Here is a 20,000-nt window from a genome sequence, read left to right on the forward strand (position 1 = left end):
GCTGGGTCAGAAGATAGTGAGTTTCTCAGTGGTTTGATAACACTGCTCACCAGCTAGGTGAGACGATTAGCATTAAAGACAAGGAGGGAGAGGGAGATGAGTAAGAGAGAACTGGACGAAAGATAGCAAGTAACCTCCTCCCCACTGGTTATCGCACCCCCTCCCCCTGGTTATCGCACCCTCCTTCCCACTGGTTATCACCCCCTCCTCCCCATGGTTATCACCCCCCTCCCCCTGGTTATCACCCCCTCCTCCCCATGGTTATCACCCCCCCCCCCCCTGGTTATCACACCCTCCTCCCCATGGTTTTCACCCCCCCCATGGTTATCACCCCCCCCTGGTTATTCCCCCCCCCCCCCCCGGTTATCTTACTCTCCTCCCCCTGGTTATCACACCCCCCTCCCCCAGCCTATCACATAAAAAAATGTACCCGAATTTCAGGTCACAATCCAGTCGATGCCAAGTCAATCCTCCATATTTAGTTGGCATCACACGGGGAGTGGTGGGTGGGGAGGAGGGGCGGAAAGGAGTGTAGCAGCCGTTCACCTGTGTGTGTCTGTGTGTCTGTGTGTGTGTGTGTCTGTGTGCGTGTGTGTGTGTGGGTCGGGGGGGGGTGTCTGTGGGTGTGTGTGGGTGTGTGTGCTCCACGGTAGGAATTCAGGCTCCCCCAGACCCCCCCAGACTCCCCCAGACCCCCCCAGACCCCCCAGACCCCCCCCAGACTCCCCCAGACTCCCTCAGACCCCCCCAGACTCCCCCAGACCCCCCCAGACTCCCCTAATCCTTTCTCCTCCTCCCTTTGCTTTTTTTTAAATCCCTTTTTTTTCAATTTTCTGCTCAGGGGAGAGATGGTCGGGAGTGCAGGCGTTTGGAATTAGGAATTAGCCGCAATTATTTTGATGTAGCAAGAGAGAGGGGCCGTCATGTGGTGTCAGCTGTGGGATCTGAGGTGAAAAAAACAGTTTTTGTTATTAAAAGTTATGTATGTTTTCTACCAGTTCGTCTGACCTGCCTCTTACAGAATTCCTTTCGTGACTTGGGCAGGAGCTCACTAGAACTGAGTACCTACATTTTAAAGAGTACCAGCGCCTATATCAGTCAAAGTCAACCAGGACGTTGTCCTGCCGTTGAAATCCTTCGGCTGGGCTCACCTAAAAAAAAAAATCTGGCCACCTTCAGGCCAAGTCCGAACAGTGTAAAAAATAAATAAATGGACCTATATATTTTATTTATTATGTTTCAGCTAAAGACCACAGCAAAATACCAAGAGTTGCAGGAAATTATCTTTAAAACTGCAACAACAACAAACCTAAAATTCTCAGCTTCATGGATAAATGTGTGGAATTGCAGAAAATTGGGTTAAAAATGCAGACATTTCTCTGCACCAACAAGATGGAGGCCACTAAAATGTTCTCTAAAAATTCAGCCACTCCGACAGGCCGACTGCGCCCATTGCCATGCCCCCTGCCCACCACCTAAGCCCCTTATTTTATCAATGAAAAACACTGTTATTAAGCACTGATTATATTGGTAGATGATTTTAGTAAAATAACTTTGATTTAACTTCTTTTTTTTAGCTTTGGGTCAGAATCAGACCAAACGACAAAACATGTCCAAATAATGATCTGATCTTGATGTAGGTTGTCTTTGCTGGTTGTTCTACTGTCCAAATATCTGATATCTGATATATCTGATCTGATCTTGATGTAGGTTGTCTTTGCTGGTTGTTCTACTGTCCAAATATCTGATATCTGATATATCTGATCTGATCTTGATGTAGGTTGTCTTTGCTGGTTGTTCTACTGTCCAAATATCTGATATCTGATATATCTGATCTGATCTTGATGTAGGTTGTCTTTGCTGGTTGTTCTACTGTCCAAATATCTGATATCTGATATATCTGATCTGATCTTGATGTAGGTTGTCTTTGCTGGTTGTTCTACTGTCCAAATATCTGATATCTGATATATCTGATCTGATCTTGATGTAGGTTGTCTTTGCTGGTTGTTCTGCTGTCCAAATATCTGATATATCTGATCTGATCTTGATGTAGGTTGTCTTTGCAGGTTGTTCTACTGTCCAAATGTCTGATATCTGATATATCTGATCTGATCTTGATGTAGGTTGTCTTTGCTGGTTGTTCTGCTGTCCAAATATCTGATATCTGATATATCTGATCTGATCTTGATGTAGGTTGTCTTTGCTGGTTGTTCTACTGTCCAAATATCTGATATCTGATATATCTGATCTGATCTTGATGTAGGTTGTCTTTGCTGGTTGTTCTGCTGTCCAAATATCTGATACCTGATATATCTGATCTGATCTTGATGTAGGTTGTCTTTGCTGGTTGTTCTACTGTCCAAATATCTGATATCTGATATATCTGATCTGATCTTGATGTAGGTTGTCTTTGCTGGTTGTTCTGCTGTCCAAATATCTGATATCTGATATATCTGATCTGATCTTGATGTAGGTTGTCTTTGCTGGTTGTTCTGCTGATGTTTGTTGTTTTTCCCCATCTTGCTGTAGTGAATTGAATTGAATTGAATTTATAAATGAGTTGTGTTATCTGATGCCTTCTGATGCTTGCAGTAAGTGGTGGTACCAGCGTGTGGTGACAGGGAGTCGACGGCTCTGAGGGACATCAGCATGACATCAGTGATTACAACGGAATCATCACAGAATCACAAAATAGGACACAAATCGCCGTTATTATCAAATTATTAAATATCAAATTCGCATGGTAGGGAAACTGTCAAGGTAAAAATAGTTTTTTAATTTAATTTTTTACTGCATTTTGTTCCAACCTTACTTGCAGTGAAATGTGGACCCATTACAAAACAAAATGTATATTTCTGTTGTTGTGAAAAGGACTATAACTTTTTCTCAAGTATGCCAAGTAGACCCAAGTGACGTGTCTGAAGGTTTTTCTGTTGTCTCCTCTGTATACAGCAGAGACTCATGTCAAGCCCACAGTACAATACAAAATATTGTGTTATTTGAGAGACCGAAGTACTTCACCATGTTGAATAAAATGTGTCAAAACAATTTGAATAGAAAAACAACATTGTAAGTCCACAACAACAGCTAAAACCACATCAGTTTTGAGGTTTGAGAAAAACCTAAGAAATGTGAATTTTTGTAGTTGACCTTTAATTAAACTGTGCACCAATCAGAGACCGTTGTTTGGTTAGTGATGTTTCTGTTCATGTGATTGCAGAGATCGCAGAGATCAATACAGTTAGTTAATTTCCAACTAAGTTCAATACATTTTTCAATATTGTTGATTCCATGAAAAACAAGAAAGAAATGTCCTTGTTTTTTAAAGAAAAGCACATTTTTTGTCCATTAAAATAACATCAAATTGATCAGAAATACAGTGTAGACATTGTTAATGTTGTAAATGACTATTGTAGCTGGAAACAGCTGATTTTTTATGAAATATCCACATAGGCGCACAGAGGCCCATTATCAGCAACCATCACTCCTGTGTTCCAATGGCACGTTGTGTTAGCTAATCCTAGTTTAGCATTTTAAAAGGCTAATTGATCATTAGAAAACCCTTTTGCAATTATGTTAGCACCGCTGAAAACTGTTGTCCTGATTAAAGAAGCAATAAAACTGTCCTTCTTTAGACTAGTTGAGTGTCCGGAGCCTCAGCATTTGTGGGTTTGATTACAGGCTCAAAATGGCCAGAAACAAAGACCTTTCTTTTGGAACTCATCAGTCTATTCTTGTTCTGAGAAATGAATGCTATTCCATGCGAGAAATTGCCAAGAAACTGAAGATATTGTACAATGCTGTGTACTACTCCCTTAATGCTGACACAAGGATCAAACTGAGGAACAGACAGATATAGAGAAAGCAATCAATAAAGTGAAGGAGTCCAGGTGAGTCCAATGAAGCGATGATGCGTGTAACGATGGTGACAGGTGTGCGTAACGATGGGCAGCCTGGTGCCTTCGAGCACCAGGGAGAGGGAGCAGGTGCAGACAAATTTGTATTGTTCAGAAATTGATTACTCACTGCGTTGGCTGGCCCTCACTTCATATTCATTGCCAAACCCACTGGCTCCAGGTAATCTATAAGCCTTTCCTAGGTAAAGCCACACCTTATCTCAGCTCACTGGCCACCATAGCAGCACCCACCTGTAGCACGTGCTCCAGCAGGTATATTTCACTGGTCACCCCCAGTTCTCTGCTGCCAATGACTGGAACGAATTGCAAAAATCACTGAAGCTGGAGACTTATATCTCCATCACTAACTTTAAGTATCAGCTGTCAGAGCAGCTTACCGATCATTGCACCTGTACATAGCCCATCTGTAAATAGCCCACCCAACTACCTCATCCCCATATTGTTTTATATATTTTTTTGCTCCTTTGCACCCCAGTATCTCTACTTGCAAATTCATCTTCTCCACGTCTATCACTCCAGTGTTTATTTGCTAAATTGTAATTATTATTATTTAAAGAAAATATATATTTCACCTTTATTTAACCAGGTAGGCTAGTTGAGAACAAGTTGTCATTTACAACTGCGACCTGGCCAAGATAAAGCATAGCAGTGTGAACAGACAACAACACAGAGGTACACATGGAGTAAACAATAAACAAGTCAATAACACAGTAGAAAAAAAGAGTCTATATACATTGTGTGCAAAAGGCAGATTATCACTGGAGTGATAAATTATCAGATGGTCATGTGCAGGTAGAGATACTGGTGTGCAAAAGAGCAGAAAAGTAAATAAATAAAAACAGTATGGGGATGAGGTAGGTAAATTGGGTGGGCTATATACCGATGGACTATGTACAGCTGCAGCGATCAGTTAGCTGCTCAGATAGCAGATGTTTGAAGTTGGTGAGGGAGATAAAAGTCTCCAACTTCAGCAATTTTTGCAATTCGTTCCAGTCACAGGCAGCAGAGAACTGGAAGGAAAGGCGGCCAAATGAGGTTTTGGCTTTAGGGATGGTCAGTGAGATACACCTGCTGGAGCGCGTGCTACGGGTGGGTGTTGCCATCGTGACCAGTGAACTGAGATAAGGCGGAGCTTTACCGAGCATGGACTTGTAGATGACCTGGAGCCAGTGGGTCTGGCGACGAATATGTAACGAGGGCCAGCCGACTAGAGCATACATTTTACATGGGTAAGTTTGGCGGCGTGAGTGAAGGAGGCTTTGTTGTGGAATAGAAAGCGGACTCTAGATTTGATTTTAGATTGGAGATGTTTGATATGAGTCTGGAAGGAGAGTTTGCAGTTTAGCCAGACACCTAGGTACTTATAGATGTCCACATATGCAAGGTCGGAACCATCCAGGGTGGTGAAGCTAGTCAGGCGTGCGGGTGCAGGCAGCGAGCGGTTGAAAAGCATGCATTTGGTTTTACTAGCGTTTAAGAGCAGTTGGAGGCCACGGAAGGAGTGTTGTATGGCATTGAAGCTCGTTTGGAGGTTAGATAGCACAGTGTCCAAGGAAGGGCCAGAAGTATACAGAATGGTGTCGTCTGCGTAGTGTTGGATCAGGGAATCGCCTGCAGCAAGAGCAACATCATTGATATATACAGAGAAAAGAGTCGGCCTGAGAATTTAACCCTGTGGTACCCCCATAGAGACTTCCAGAGGACTGGACAACATGCCCTCCGATTTGACACACTGAACTCTGTCTGCAAAGTAGTTGGTGAACCAGGCAAGGCAGTCATTAGAAAAACTGAGGCTACTGAGTCTGCCGATAAGAATATGGGGATCGACAGAGTCGAATGCCGAAATTTCGTCACTATGGCCTATTTATTGCCTTACCTCCCTTATCTTACTTCATTTACACACACTGTATATAGACTTTTTCTATTGGATTATTGACTATATGTTTTGTTTATTCCATGTGTAACTCTGTGTTGTTATAAGTGTCGCACTGCTTTGCTTTGAGGTCGCAGTTGTAAATGAGAACTTGTTCTCAACTGGCTTACCTGGTTAAATAAAGGTGAACTGGCCTACCTGGTTAAATAAAGGTGAACTGGCCTACCTGGTTAAATAAAGGTGATCTGGCCTACCTGGTTAAATAAAGGTGAACTGGCCTACCTGGTTAAATAAAGGTGAACTGGCCAACCTGGTTAAATAAAGGTGATCTGGCCTACCTGGTTAAATAAAGGTGAACTGGCCTACCTGGTTAAATAAAGGTGAACTGGCCTACCTGGTTAAATAAAGGTGATCTGGCCTACCTGGTTAAATAAAGGTGAACTGGCCTACCTGGTTAAATAAAGGTGAACTGGCCTACCTGGTTAAATAAAGGTGATCTGGCCTACCTGGTTAAATAAAGGTGAACTGGCCTACCTGGTTAAATAATGGTGATCTGGCCTACCTGGTTAAATAAAGGTGATCTGGCCTACCTGGTTAAATAATGGTGATCTGGCCTACCTGGTTAAATAAAGGTGATCTGGCCTACCTGGTTAAATAATGGTGATCTGGCCTACCTGGTTAAATAAAGGTGATCTGGCCTACCTGTTTAAATAAAGGTGATCTGGCCTACCTGGTTAAATAAAGATGATCTGGCCTACCTGGTTAAATAAAGATGATCTGGCCTACCTGGTTAAATAAAGGTGATCTGGCCTACCTGGTTAAATAAAGGTGATCTGGCCTACCTGGTTAAATAAAGATGATCTGGCCTACCTGGTTAAATAAAGATGATCTGGCCTACCTGGTTAAATAAAGGTGAAATAGAAAAATAAAACTTCTTATGTACAGTACATACTGTATTCTGGACATAACTCATCCATATGTACAGTACATACTGTATTCTGGACATAACTCATCCATATGTACAGTACATACTGTATTCTGGACATAACTCATCCATATGTACAGTACATACTGTATTCTGGACATAACTCATCCATATGTACAGTACATACTGTATTCTGGACATAACTCATCCATATGTACAGTACATACTGTATTCTGGACATAACTCATCCATATGTACAGTACATACTGTATTCTGGACATAACTCATCCATATGTACAGTACATACCCTATTCTGGACATAACTCATCCATATGTACAGTACATACTGTATTCTGGACATAACTCATCCATATGTACAGTACATACTGTATTCTGGACATAACTCATCCATATGTACAGTACATACTGTATTCTGGACATAACTCATCCATATGTACAGTACATACTGTATTCTGGACATAACTCATCCATATGTACAGTACATACTGTATTCTGGACATAACTCATCCATATGTACAGTACATACCTATTCTGGACATAACTCATCCATATGTACAGTACATACTGTATTCTGGACATAACTCATCCATATGTACAGTACATACTGTATTCTGGACATAACTCATCCATATGTACAGTACATACTGTATTCTGGACATAACTCATCCATATGTACAGTACATACTGTATTCTGGACATAACTCATCCATATGTACAGTACATACTGTATTCTGGACATAACTCATCCATATGTACAGTACATACTGTATTCTGGACATAACTCATCCATATGTACAGTACATACTGTATTCTGGACATAACTCATCCATATGTACAGTACATACTGTATTCTGGACATAACTCATCCATATGTACAGTACATACTGTATTCTGGACATAACTCATCCATATAACTACTATTGTACATACCTTTTTCCTACTTAGATATGTTCCATACTATCTATCTACATCACACATGTATATTCCGGAGTTTGACTTTGCTTTCTCCCGTAATTAATGGCTCTTTCTGATATTTCTTAATATTTTTTTACTTGTACTATTAGACATTACGCTGCGCCTGCTTTAACTTCTGCTAATCTGAGTACTTGATAAATAAACTTTGATTTGAAATAATCACACAAATGCCCACTGGTGTCAATACAGTTGTCATCCTGGGCTTGTAAGAAAACTTTTACTAATTCAGCCTTAGTAGGGGAAAAAAAAACTGTTTTCAGGTAGATTGTGTTGACAAACACATCAAATATTGAACTCTTCCTAACAAATGTGAAGACGCTGTCACTCTTTTAACACATTGCCTAAATCCACAGGAGAGACTGACTGCCACCTCCGCTCTCTCTCTCTCTGTCTCTCTGTTGTCTCGCTCTCAGTTCAATTCAATTCAAAGGGCTTTATTGGCATGGGAAACATGTTTACATTGCCAAAGCAAGTGAAATAGATAAATGTCTCGATCTCTTTCTATCCCTTTCTCCCTCTCTTTTAATAGTTAGTCAGAGTTTCTCCCTCTCTTTCTTTGTTTGTGTCTCTCTTCCTCTCTCTCTTTCTCTCTCTGTCTCTGTCTCTCTCTCTCTCTGTCTCTCTCTCCCTCTCTCTCTCTCTGTCTCTGTCTCTCTCTCTCTCTCTCTCTCTCTGTCTCTCTCTCTCTGTCTCTGTCTCTGTCTCTCTCTCTCTCTCTCTCTGTCTCTCTCCCTCTCTCCCTCTCTCTCTCTGTCTCTGTCTCTCTCTCTCTCTCTCTCTCTCTCTCTCTCTCTCTCTCTGTCTCTCTCTCTCCCTTTCTCTTTCTTTGTGTTTCTGTCTCTCTTTCTCTCACTGTCTCTCCCTCTTTGTCTCTCTCTCCCTCCATCCTCTCTGTCTCTCTTCCTCCCCCCTCTCTCTCTCTCGCTCTGTCTCTCTCTCCCTCCATCCTCTCTGTCTATCTCTTCCCTCTCTCTCTCTCTCGCTCTGTCTCTCTCTCATCCATCCTCTCTGTCTATCCCCCCCCCTCTCTCTCCCTCTCTCTCCCTCCATCCTCTGTCTATCTCTTCCTCCTTCTCTCTCCCTCTCTCTCTTGCTCTCTACCCCCTCTCTCTCTCTTGCTCTCTACTCCCCTCTCTCTCTCTCTCTTGCTCTCTACCCCCCCCTCTCTCTCGCTCTGTCTCTGTCTGTCTCTCTCCCCCCCCCCCCCCCTCTCTCTCTCTCTCTCCCTCCATCCTCTCTGTCTATCTCTTCCTCCCTCTCTCTCTCTATCTTGCTCTCTACCCCCCCCCCCTCTCTCTCTTGCTCTCTACCCCCCCCCCCTCTCTCTCTCTTGCTCTCTACCCCCCCTCTCTCTCTCTTGCTCTCTACCCCCCCCTCTCTCTCTTGCTCTCTACCCCCCCTCTCTCTCTCTTGCTCTCTACCCCCCCCCCCTCTCTCTCTTGCTCTCTACCCCCCCCCTCTCTCTATCTTGCTCTCTACCCCCCCCTCTCTCTCTTGCTCTCTACCCCCCCCCCCACTCTCTCACCTCTTATTAACCTCTTTACTAATTTATTTTTCAAACTCTCAAAGGTCACCATCTCTTTCCATTTCCTCTCAGTGGAGGTATATTTGTTTAGTTGAATCACTACCCAGCCCCCTCGAAAACCAGATAGAACCCCTCACAGTGCCTTCTCTGTCTGGGATGGCCTCTCTGTCTGGGAAGGCCTCTCTGTCTGGGAAGCCCTCTCTGTCTGGGATGGCCTCTCTGTCTGGGAAGGCCTCTCTGTCTGGGATGGCCTCTCTGTCTGGGATGGCCTCTCTGTCTGGGAAGGCCTCTCTGTCTGGGAAGCCATCTCTGTCTGGGATAGCCTCTCTGTCTGGGAAGGCCTCTCTGTCTGGGAAGGCCTCTCTGTCTGGGAAGGCCTCTCTGTCTGGGATGGCCTCTCTGTCTGGGAAGGCCTCTCTGTCTGGGATGGCCTCTCTGTCTGGGATGGCCTCTGTGTCTGGGAAGGCCTCTCTGTCTGGGATGGCCTCTCTGTCTGGGATGGCCTCTGTGTCTGGGATGGCCTCTCTGTCTGGGATGGCCTCTCTGTCTGGGATGTCCTCGTCTAGGATGGCCTCGTCTGGGATGGCCTCTCTGTCTAGGATGGCCTCGTCTGGGATGTCCTCTCTGTCTAGGATGGCCTCGTCTGGGATGGCCTCTCTGTCTACGATGGCCTCTCTGTCTAGGATGGCCTCGTCTGGGATGGCCTCTCTGTCTACGATGGCCTCTCTGTCTAGGATGGCCTCGTCTGGGATGGCCTCTCTGTCTAGGATGGCCTCCTTAGCATGGAGAGAAAGTATCTGTGTAATAGACGGCTGTGTTAGTATTCTCCTCACACCGACAGACCTGTTAGCTACATCTATTGAGTTACCAGCTGTGAGAGAGAGAGAGAGAGAGAGAGAGAGAGAGAGAGAGAGAGAGAGAGAGAAAGAGAGTGAGAGAGCGTGTAGGGCAGGAAGAATAACAAACCTTGATTGGAGAGGCTTGTCTGACATTCATTTAAAAGGACGTGTTTAAAACTACAACACAGCAGCTAATTACCACCGTGATAGAACAGAGAAATAGAAAAGTCATTTCAGAAGTCACAAGTGTTTGATGAAAAGTTCAATCGAGACTGTCTTCTGCTGGGGCGTCACTGACGTGCACTGTACACACCTCTCAGGAATTACGAAAACTGAAAACTCAAGTGTTAATTACAGTTAATTACAGTCATGTTTGAACGTACAGAGAAAACGAAAAGGGACATTTGTTAAATAATCTGTGTTAGGAGGACGGCAGGTAGCCTAGTGGTTAGTGTTTTGGGCCAGTGACTAAATAGGTTGCTGGTCGAAATTCCTGACAAGGTGAAACATCTGTCCATGTGCCCTTGAGCAAGGCACTCAACCCTAATCTGCTCCAGGGACTCCGTACTACTGTGGATGACCCTGTCAAACAACACATTTCACTGCACCTCATTTAAAAAATATATTTTTCTTAGCAATAATTAGCTTGTTGACATTCGTTTTCTATCTTATCTCATTTAGATTTGTCTTTACATTCATATAGAACGGGACATAATGCCATAACAGAGGTGAGCTGTTTTTGTGCTTGTTCAATTAATTAATGAGAAGATAATGCATTTACACTGGTAGTCTACTGCAGAAACTCATTTACACTGGTATTCTACTACAGAAACTCATTTACACTGGTATTCTACTGCAGAAACCCATTTACACTGGTATTCTACTGCAGAAACTCATTTACACTGGTAGTCTACTGCAGAAACCCATTTACACTGGTATTCTACTACAGAAACTCATTTACACTGGTATTCTACTGCAGAAACCCATTTACACTGGTATTCTACTGCAGAAACTCATTTACACTGGTATTCTACTGCAGAAACTCATTTACACTGGTATTCTACTACAGAAACTCATTTACACTGGTATTCTACTGCAGAAACCCATTTACACTGGTATTCTACTGCAGAAACTCATTTACACTGGTAGTCTACTGCAGAAACCCATTTACACTGGTATTCTACTGCAGAAACCCATTTACACTGGTGTTTGACCTTTCACACCCCAGTGCTTCATATGGTGTTTGACCTTTCACCCCCCAGTGCTTCATATGGTGTTTGACCTTTCACCCCCCAGTGCTTCATATGGTGTTTGACCTTTCACCCCAAGTTCTTCAAAAGGTGTTTGTAGGGTTGTTAATGAAACTTGTGGTCCTAGTGAGGTCTTGGTGAAGCTCTATACCACACAACAGCCTAATTTACATGGGAATGGGGTTTGGTTCATGTCCCACAAATATTAGAAAGAGACAATATTGTCCCCCCGAAGTGGTGCAGTGGTCTAAGGAACAGCATCTCAGTGCTAGAGGCGTCACTACAGACCTTGGTTCGATTCCAGGCTGTATTACAACCGGCCGTGATTGGGAGTCCCATAGGGCGTCGCACAATTGGCCCAGCGTCGTCCGGGTTTGGGTTTGGCCGGGGGTAGGCCGTCATTGTAAATAAGAATTAGTTCTTAACTGACTTGCCTAGTTAAAACAAGGTTAAATAAAAAAAAAAAAATATGTCCCTTCCTAGGTTTTATAGAGACCCTGGTTAGAACATTTCTGAAATCAGGAAGGAGTAAGCAGGAAATCCAGAATACTAAAACCATGATTTCTGGAAAACTGGGGAATTTTGGAAAAGTTGTTTACATTTTTTTTGCAACCTAATGTTGAAGAGAAACCACAGAGTTCTCTCAGATCCTTTCCTTATAACATAGTCATCCAGTATATCGCTATACAACCTCACTTAGTGCAGCTGGACTGGGAGGAGAGAGGTGTTTAAATATTAACTACTGCTGAAAGGCAGCAGGAAGAATCACAACACTAATTAACTGTCCCCTTAACAAGGGCAGGGGTTAGAGGTCAGAGGGTAGGTTGTGTCATGACACCTGGGTCACAGACAGACAGGAAGAGGGAAATCATAAAGGGAGAGTTTAGGTTCGTAGAAAACATCTTAGGTGTGTGTTGATAATGGTCATACTACAACAGGGGTTCAACTGGGTTTCTTGGTACACAAATTAAAACAAATTAGTTGGTTATTTAAAGTCTTACATCATATATTTTACAAATATGCTTTGTTAATTCTAGAATACTGTATTCACGTATCCCCCATTTTTTCCCCTATCTTACCTCTCTCCCCTCCTTCTCCCACTCTTACCTCTCTCCCCTCCATCTTACCTCTATCCCCTCCATCTTACCTCTCTCCCCTCCTTCTCCCACTCTTACCTCTCTCCCCTCCATCTTACCTCTATCCCCTCCATCTTACCTCTCTCCCCTCCTTCTCCCACTCTTACCTCTCTCCCCTCCATCTTACCTCTATCCCCTCCATCTTACCTCTCTCCCCTCCTTCTCCCACTCTTACCTCTCTCCCCTCCATCTTACCTCTATCCCCTCCATCTTACCTCTCTCCCCTCCTTCTCCCACTCTTACCTCTATCCCCTCCATCTTACCTCTCTCCCCTCCTTCTCCCACTCTTACCTCTATCCCCTCCATCTTACCTCTCTCCCCTCCTTCTCCCACTCTTACCTCTATCCCCTCCATCTTACCTCTCTCCCCTCCTTCTCCCACTCTTACCTCTATCCCCTCCATCTTACCTCTCTCCCCTTCTTCACCCCTTCCCCAATATTCTCTCTCCCCTCCTTCTCCCACTCTTACCTCTCTCCCCTCCATCTTACCTCTCTCCCCTCCTTCTCCCACTCTTACCTCTCTCCCCTTCTTCACCCCTTCCCCAATATTCTCTCTCCCCTCCTTCTCCCACTCTTACCTCTCTCCCCTCCATCTTACCTCTCTCCCCTCCTTCTCCCACTCTTACCTCTATCCCCTCCATCTTACCTCTCTCCCCTCCTTCTCCCACTCTTACCTCTATCCCCTCCATCTTACCTCTCTCCCACCTCTCTTCCCTCCTTCCACATCTTCCCTCTCTCCCCTCCTTCTCCCACTCATACCTCTCTTCCCTCCTTCCACATCTTACCTCTATCCCCTCCTTCTTACCTCTCTCCCCTCCTTCTCCCACTCTTACCTCTCTCCCCTCCATCTTACCTCTATCCCCTCCATCTTACCTCTCTTCCCTCCTCCCACATCTTACCTCTCTTCCCTCCTTCCACATCTTACCTCTCTCCCCTACTCCTACCGCCCCCCCCTCCCCCATAGTGGGTACCAGGTGGTGGTAGAAGAGGAGAGGCCTCAGAGGGCGAGGAGGGGAGCGGTTGAGATTCTCCGCTGTTACCCTGTCCCCATCCACTTCCAGAACTCCACGGTCCTGAACTCTGGGTACTACTTCACAGCTGAGTTCCTCGCCGTAGGGCTACAGGCTCCTCAACCCTTCACTGTGGGAGACAACAAGACCTACGGTGGATACTGGAACACCCCCCTACTGCCGCAGAAGAGCTACAGCATCTACTACCAGGCGGTCAGCACGGCTAACGGGGTGGGTACCTCAACTAGGGATATTAAGGTGTGTGTGTTAATGGTTGTTCTAGTGGTATTATGGTAATGGGTACTGGAACGCCCCCCTACTGCCCCAGAAGAGCTACAGCATCTACTTCCAGGCTGTGAGCACAGCTAATGGGGTTGGGACCAGTGGTAGCATCCACTCACTCACTCACAAAAATACAGTTGATGTCGGAAGTTTACATACACCTTACATACACAGTAGCCCAGCCACTACAGGGCTGGGTTACTGCTACAAGGCTGGGTTACTGCTACAGGGCTGGGTTACTGCTACAGGGCTGGTTTACTGCTACAGGGCTGGGTTACTGCTACAGGGTCGGGTTACTGTTACAGGGCTGGGTTACTGCTACAGGGCTGGGTTACTGCTACAGGGCTGGGTTACTGCTACAAGGCTGGGTTACTGCTACAGGGCTGGGTTACTGCTACAGGGCTGGGTTACTGCTACAGGGTCGGGTTACTGTTACAGGGCTGGGTTACTGCTACAGGGCTGGGTTACTGCTACAGGGCTGGGTTACTGCTACAGGGATGGGTTACTGCTACAAGGCTGGTTTACTGCTACAGGGCTGGGTTACTGCTACAGGGCTGGGTTACTGCTACAAGACTGGGTTACTGCTACAGGGCTGGGTTACTGCTACAAGGCTGGGTTACTGCTACAAGGCTGGGCTACTGCTACAGGGCCGGGTTACTGCTACAAGGCTGGGTTACTGCTACAGGGCTGGGTTACTGCTACAAGGCTGGGTTACTGCTACAGGGCTGGGTTACTGCTACAGGGCTGGGTTACTGCTACAAGGCTGGGTTACTGCTACAAGGCTGGGTTACTGCTACAGGGCTGGGTTACTGCTACAGGGCTGGGTTACTGCTACAAGGCTGGGTTACTGCTACAGGGCTGGGTTACTGCTACAAGGCTGGGTTACTGCTACAGGGCTGGGTTACTGCTACAAGGCTGGGTTACTGCTACAGGGCCGGGTTACTGCTACAGGGCTGGGTTACTGCTACAGGGCTGGGTTACTGCTACAGGGCTGGGTTACTGCTACAGGACCGGGTTACTGCTACAGGGCTGGGTTACTGCTACAAGGCTGGGTTACTGCTACAGGGCTGGGTTACTGCTACAGGGCTAGGCTTAGTTTAGTAGAGGCCTGTGCTGTGACTTGTTTTCCCCTGAATCACCCAGCAAGTCTCCCTGCTTCTTCGAATGGAGACACACACGGAATCACCCAGCCTGCCTTTTCCAGTGGATCTCTACGCCAGACAGTCTTTAATCAGTAGCTTTTTACAGAGCAGGCCGCCTCGGTCGCTCGGTCAGTTGTGGTGATGGGGATTGGTAGGAGACAGGTTCAACAACAACAGGGTTGTGGATCCTTCAGAGTTCAGCCTCATGGCCTCTCTATCCTCTCTCTGTCGTCAAGTGGCACTTGGCCCTCTTCTCCTCCTCTACTCCTCTCCTGCTCTCTACAAAGCAAAGCTAAGCCGAGGCAGAGGAAGAGAGTTCAATGGTGACTTGAAGAGATCTCAGATTGTGGTCTGGAATGATAATGGGCCCAAAACAGGGTTCTTAAAGAGCTACCACATGTCTCTGAGAGAGAGAGAGAGAGAGAGGATATATATACTGTATATATAGAGAGCGGGAGATAAAGGAAGGGCAGAGAGACAGAGATTTTAGAGAGCTGGAGAAGGAGAGAGAGAACAGAGATGTTGGAGAGCTGGAGAAGGAGAGAGAGAACAGCAATGTTAGAGACCTGGAGAAGGAGAGAGAGAACAGACATTTTAGAGAGCTGGAGAAGGAGAGAGAGAACAGCAATGTTAGAGACATGGAGAAGGAGAGAGAGAACAGACATTTTAGAGACCTGGAGAAGGAGAGAGAGAACATACATTTTAGAGACCTGGAGAAGGAGAGAGAAAGAACAGAGATGTTGGAGAGCTGGAGAAGGAGAGAGAGAACAGCGATGTTAGAGACCTGGAGAAGGAGAGAGAGAACATACATTTTAGAGACCTGGAGAAGGAGAGAGAGAACAGACATTTTAGAGACCTGGAGAACAAGAGAGAGAGAACATACATTTTAGAGACCTGGAGAAGGAGAGAGAGAACAGACATTTTAGAGACCTGGAGAAGGAGAGAGAATGAACAGAGAGGTTAGAGACCTGGAGAACAAGAGAGAGAGAACAGAGATGTTAGAGACCTGGAGAATGAGAGAGAGAACAGAGAGGCAACACGTGATAGAGGAAGGAGTTAGTTACTGGTTCCAAAACTTTCTAGGGTGAATTGGAACCGTGATCAATTATTACAATCACGATCCAAACATTCCACCTTGACTAACTGAATCAGGGTTATTAGTGCAGGACTAGAACGAAACCCTGCACAGCTGGTATCTATCCAGGACTGAAGTTGAAAGAACCATGTTACTGTAGTCTGGATGGTATCAAACTATTTAGAAAGAGGAGCCCACACCAAGCCAGGAACTGTAGACCCTGCCCTACAACCAGACTGCTTAGAGACCTGGGAATTAAGAGCCAGAGCCAGCGTTCGGCAATCAAAGCTGTATCGGAGGCGGCAGAGGGCAGCAGTCAGTGGCTCTGGATGAAGAGGAAAGACCCCAGCTGGGCCCCGCAGTGAGAGGGCCAGGAGGTATGCGGTCAACAATGCTTGACTCAGGGAGGAGGACGCCCCTGCCATGGGATGTTGGCTATCAACAACAACAAGGCAACTCACTATGACTAATTGGGAATGGGACGCAAGCGTAGGATTGATCACCCTGTCGCTGGCCGCCTTTGGGGAGGGTGTATAGTGTGAAAGGCCGAAACACCCGAGTAACCAAAGGTACACTACTGACGATGCGCTCCCCAAATTTCACCAGGCTCACTGTTCATTAACTCTTGGAAGTGCTTGCACAAAGGATAGTAACATCTCATCCTGTGTTCTTGGAATCTGTCAACACCTGTCAGAGGGGGATACGGTGGGAGTCAGGACCCTTAGTGTGTATAGAGTGGTGTTCACATCCCATAATCAAACTGTCACCAGGGAACTCTACTTTAGACTCACAGAAAGAAGACCATAGATTCTCCAAGCTGTAAAAATCAGGGTGTCAGAGGTTGTTGTATTAATCTAGGGTATTTAATGAGGTGTCAGAGGTTGTTGTATTAAACTAGGGTATTTAATGGGGTGGGGTGTCACTACAGGTTAAACTAGGGTATTTAATGGGGTCTCAGAGGTTGTTGTATTAAACTAGGGTATTTAATGGGGTCTCAGAGGTTGGTTGTATTAAACTAGGGTATTTTATGGGGTCTCAGAGGTTGGTTGTATTAAACTAGGGTATTTTATGGGGTCTCAGAGGTTGTTGTATTAAACTAGGGTATTTAATGGGGTGTCAGAGGTTGGTTGTATCAAATCAAATCACATTTTATTTGTCACATACACATGGTTAGCAGATGTTAATGCGAGTGTAGTGAAATGCTTGTGCTTCTAGTTCCGACAATGCAGTAATAACCAACAAGTAATCTAACTAACAATTCCAAAACTACTGTCTTCTACACAGTGTAAGGGGATAAAGAATATGTACATAAGGATATATGAATGAGTGATGGTACAGAGCAGCATAGGCAAGATACAGTAGATGATATCGAGTACAGTATATACATATGAGATGAGTATGTAAACAAAGTGGCATAGTTAAAGTGGCTAGTGATACATGTATTACATAAGGATGCAGTCGATGATATAGAGTACAGTATATACATATACATATGAGATGAATAATGTAGGGTATGTAAACATTAAATAAGGTAGCATTGTTTAAAGTGGCTAGTGATATATTTACATCATTTCCCATCAATTCCCATTATTAAAGTGGCTGGAGTTGAGTCAGTGTCTTTGTCAGTGTGTTGGCAGCAGCCACTCAATGTTAGTGGTGGCTGTTTAACAGTCTGATGGCCTTGAGATAGAAGCTGTTTTTCAGTCTCTCGGTCCCAGCTTTGATGCACCTGTACTGACCTCGCCTTCTGGATGATAGCGGGGTGAACAGGCAGTGGCTCGGGTGGTTGATGTCCTTGATGATCTTTATGGCCTTCCTGTAACATCGGGTGGTGTAGGTGTCCTGGAGGGCAGGTAGTTTGCCCCCGGTGATGCGTTGTGCAGACCTCACTACCCTCTGGAGAGCCTTACGGTTGAGGGCGGAGCAGTTGCCGTACCAGGCGGTGATACAGCCCGCCAGGATGCTCTCGATTGTGCATCTGTAGAAATTTGTGAGTGCTTTTGGTGAATTTCTTCAGCCTCTTGAGGTTGAAGAGGCGCTGCTGCGCCTTCTTCACGATGCTGTCTGTGTGAGTGGACCAATTCAGTTTGTCTGTGATGTGTATGCCAAGGAACTTAAAACTTGCTTCCCTCTCCACTACTGTTCCATCGATGTGGAGAGGGGGGTGTTCCCTCTGCTGTTTCCTGAAGTCCACAATCATCTCCTTAGTTTTGTTGACGTTGAGTGTGAGGTTATTTTCCTGACACCACACTCCGAGGGCCCTCACCTCCTCCCTGTAGGCCGTCTCGTCGTTGTTGGTAATGAAGCCTACCACTGTTGTGTCGTCCGCAAACTTGATGATTGAGTTGGAGGCGTGCGTGGCCACGCAGTCGTGGGTGAACAGGGAGTACAGGAGAGGGCTCAGAACGCACCCTTGTGGGGCCCCAGTGTTGAGGATCAGCGGGGAGGAGATGTTGTTGCCTACCCTCACCACCTGGGGGCGGCCCGTCAGGAAGTCCAGTACCCAGTTGCACAGGGCGGGGTCGAGACCCAGGGTCTCGAGCTTGATGACGAGCTTGGAGGGTACTATGGTGTTGAATGCCGAGCTGTAGTCGATGAACAGCATTCTCACGTAGGTATTCCTCTTGTCCAGATGGGTTAGGGCAGTGTGCAGTGTGGTTGAGATTGCATCGTCTGTGGACCTATTTGGGCGGTAAGCAAATTGGAGTGGGTCTAGGGTGTCAGGTAGGGTGGAGGTGATATGGTCCTTGACTAGTCTCTCAAAGCACTTCATGATGACGGAAGTGAGTGCTACGGGGCGGTAGTCGTTTAGCTCAGTTACCTTAGCTTTCTTGGGAACAGGAACAATGGTGGCCCTCTTGAAGCATGTGGGAACAGCAGACTGGTATAGGGATTGATTGAATATGTCCGTAAACACACCGGCCAGCTGGTCTGCGCATGCTCTGAGGGCGCGGCTGGGGATGCCGTCTGGGCCTGCAGCCTTGCGAGGGTTAACACGTTTAAATGTCTTACTCACCTCGGCTGCAGTGAAGGAGAGGCCGCATGTTTTCGTTGCAGGCCGTGTCAGTGGCACTGTATTGTCCTCAAAGCGGGCAAAAAAGTTATTTAGTCTGCCTGGGAGCAAGACATCCTGGTCCGTGACTGGGCTGGATTTCTTCCTGTAGTCCGTGATTGACTGTAGACCCTGCCACATGCCTCTTGTGTCTGAGCCGTTGAATTGAGATTCTAGTTTGTCTCTGTACTGACGCTTAGCTTGTTTGATAGCCTTGCGGAGGGAATAGCTGTACTGTTTGTATTCGGTCATTCGGTTACCAGACACCTTGCCCTGATTAAAAGCAGTGGTTCGCGCTTTCAGTTCCACACGAATGCTGCCATCAATCCACGGTTTCTGGTTAGGGAATGTTTTAATCGTTGCTATGGGAACGACATCTTCAACGCACGTTCTAATGAACTCGCACACCGAATCAGCGTATTCGTCAATATTGTTATCTGACGCAATACGGAACATGTCCCAGTCCACGTGATGGAAGCAGTCTTGGAGTGTGGAGTCAGCTTGGTCGGACCAGCGTTGGACAGACCTCAGCGTGGGAGCCTCTTGTTTTAGTTTCTGTCTGTAGGCAGGGATCAACAAAATGGAGTCGTGGTCAGCTTTTCCGAAAGGGGGGCGGGGCAGGGCCTTATATGCGTTGCGGAAGTTAGAGTAACAATGATCCAAGGTCTTTCCACCCCTGGTTGCGCAATCGATATGCTGATAAAATTTAGGGAGTCTTGTTTTCAGATTAGCCTTGTTAAAATCCCCAGCTACAATGAATGCAGCCTCCGGATAAGTCGTTTCTAGTTTGCAGAGAGTTAAATAAAGTTCGTTCAGAGCCATCGATGTGTCTGCTTGGGGGGGATATATACGGCTGTGATTATAATCGAAGAAAATTCTCTTGGTAGATAATGCGGTCTACATTTGATTGTGAGGAATTCTAAATCAGGTGAACAGAAGGATTTGAGTTCCTGTATGTTTCTTTCATCACACCATGTCA

General features: G+C 45.8%; 1 protein-coding gene across 1 annotated transcript in view; it reads left to right on the forward strand.

The window, feature by feature from the left end:
- The window catches only part of LOC109884403 (receptor-type tyrosine-protein phosphatase mu), a 505,693-nt gene that overhangs the window by 295,609 nt on the left and 190,084 nt on the right, over positions 1-20,000 (forward strand). The window contains exon 13 of the mRNA XM_031806763.1: positions 13,425-13,701. Within this exon, the coding sequence (XP_031662623.1) occupies positions 13,425-13,701 (277 nt within the window). The remainder of the gene's footprint in view (positions 1-13,424; positions 13,702-20,000) is intronic.

This window comes from Oncorhynchus kisutch, linkage group LG27, assembly GCF_002021735.2.
Source record: "Oncorhynchus kisutch isolate 150728-3 linkage group LG27, Okis_V2, whole genome shotgun sequence".
NCBI lineage: Eukaryota > Metazoa > Chordata > Actinopteri > Salmoniformes > Salmonidae > Oncorhynchus > Oncorhynchus kisutch.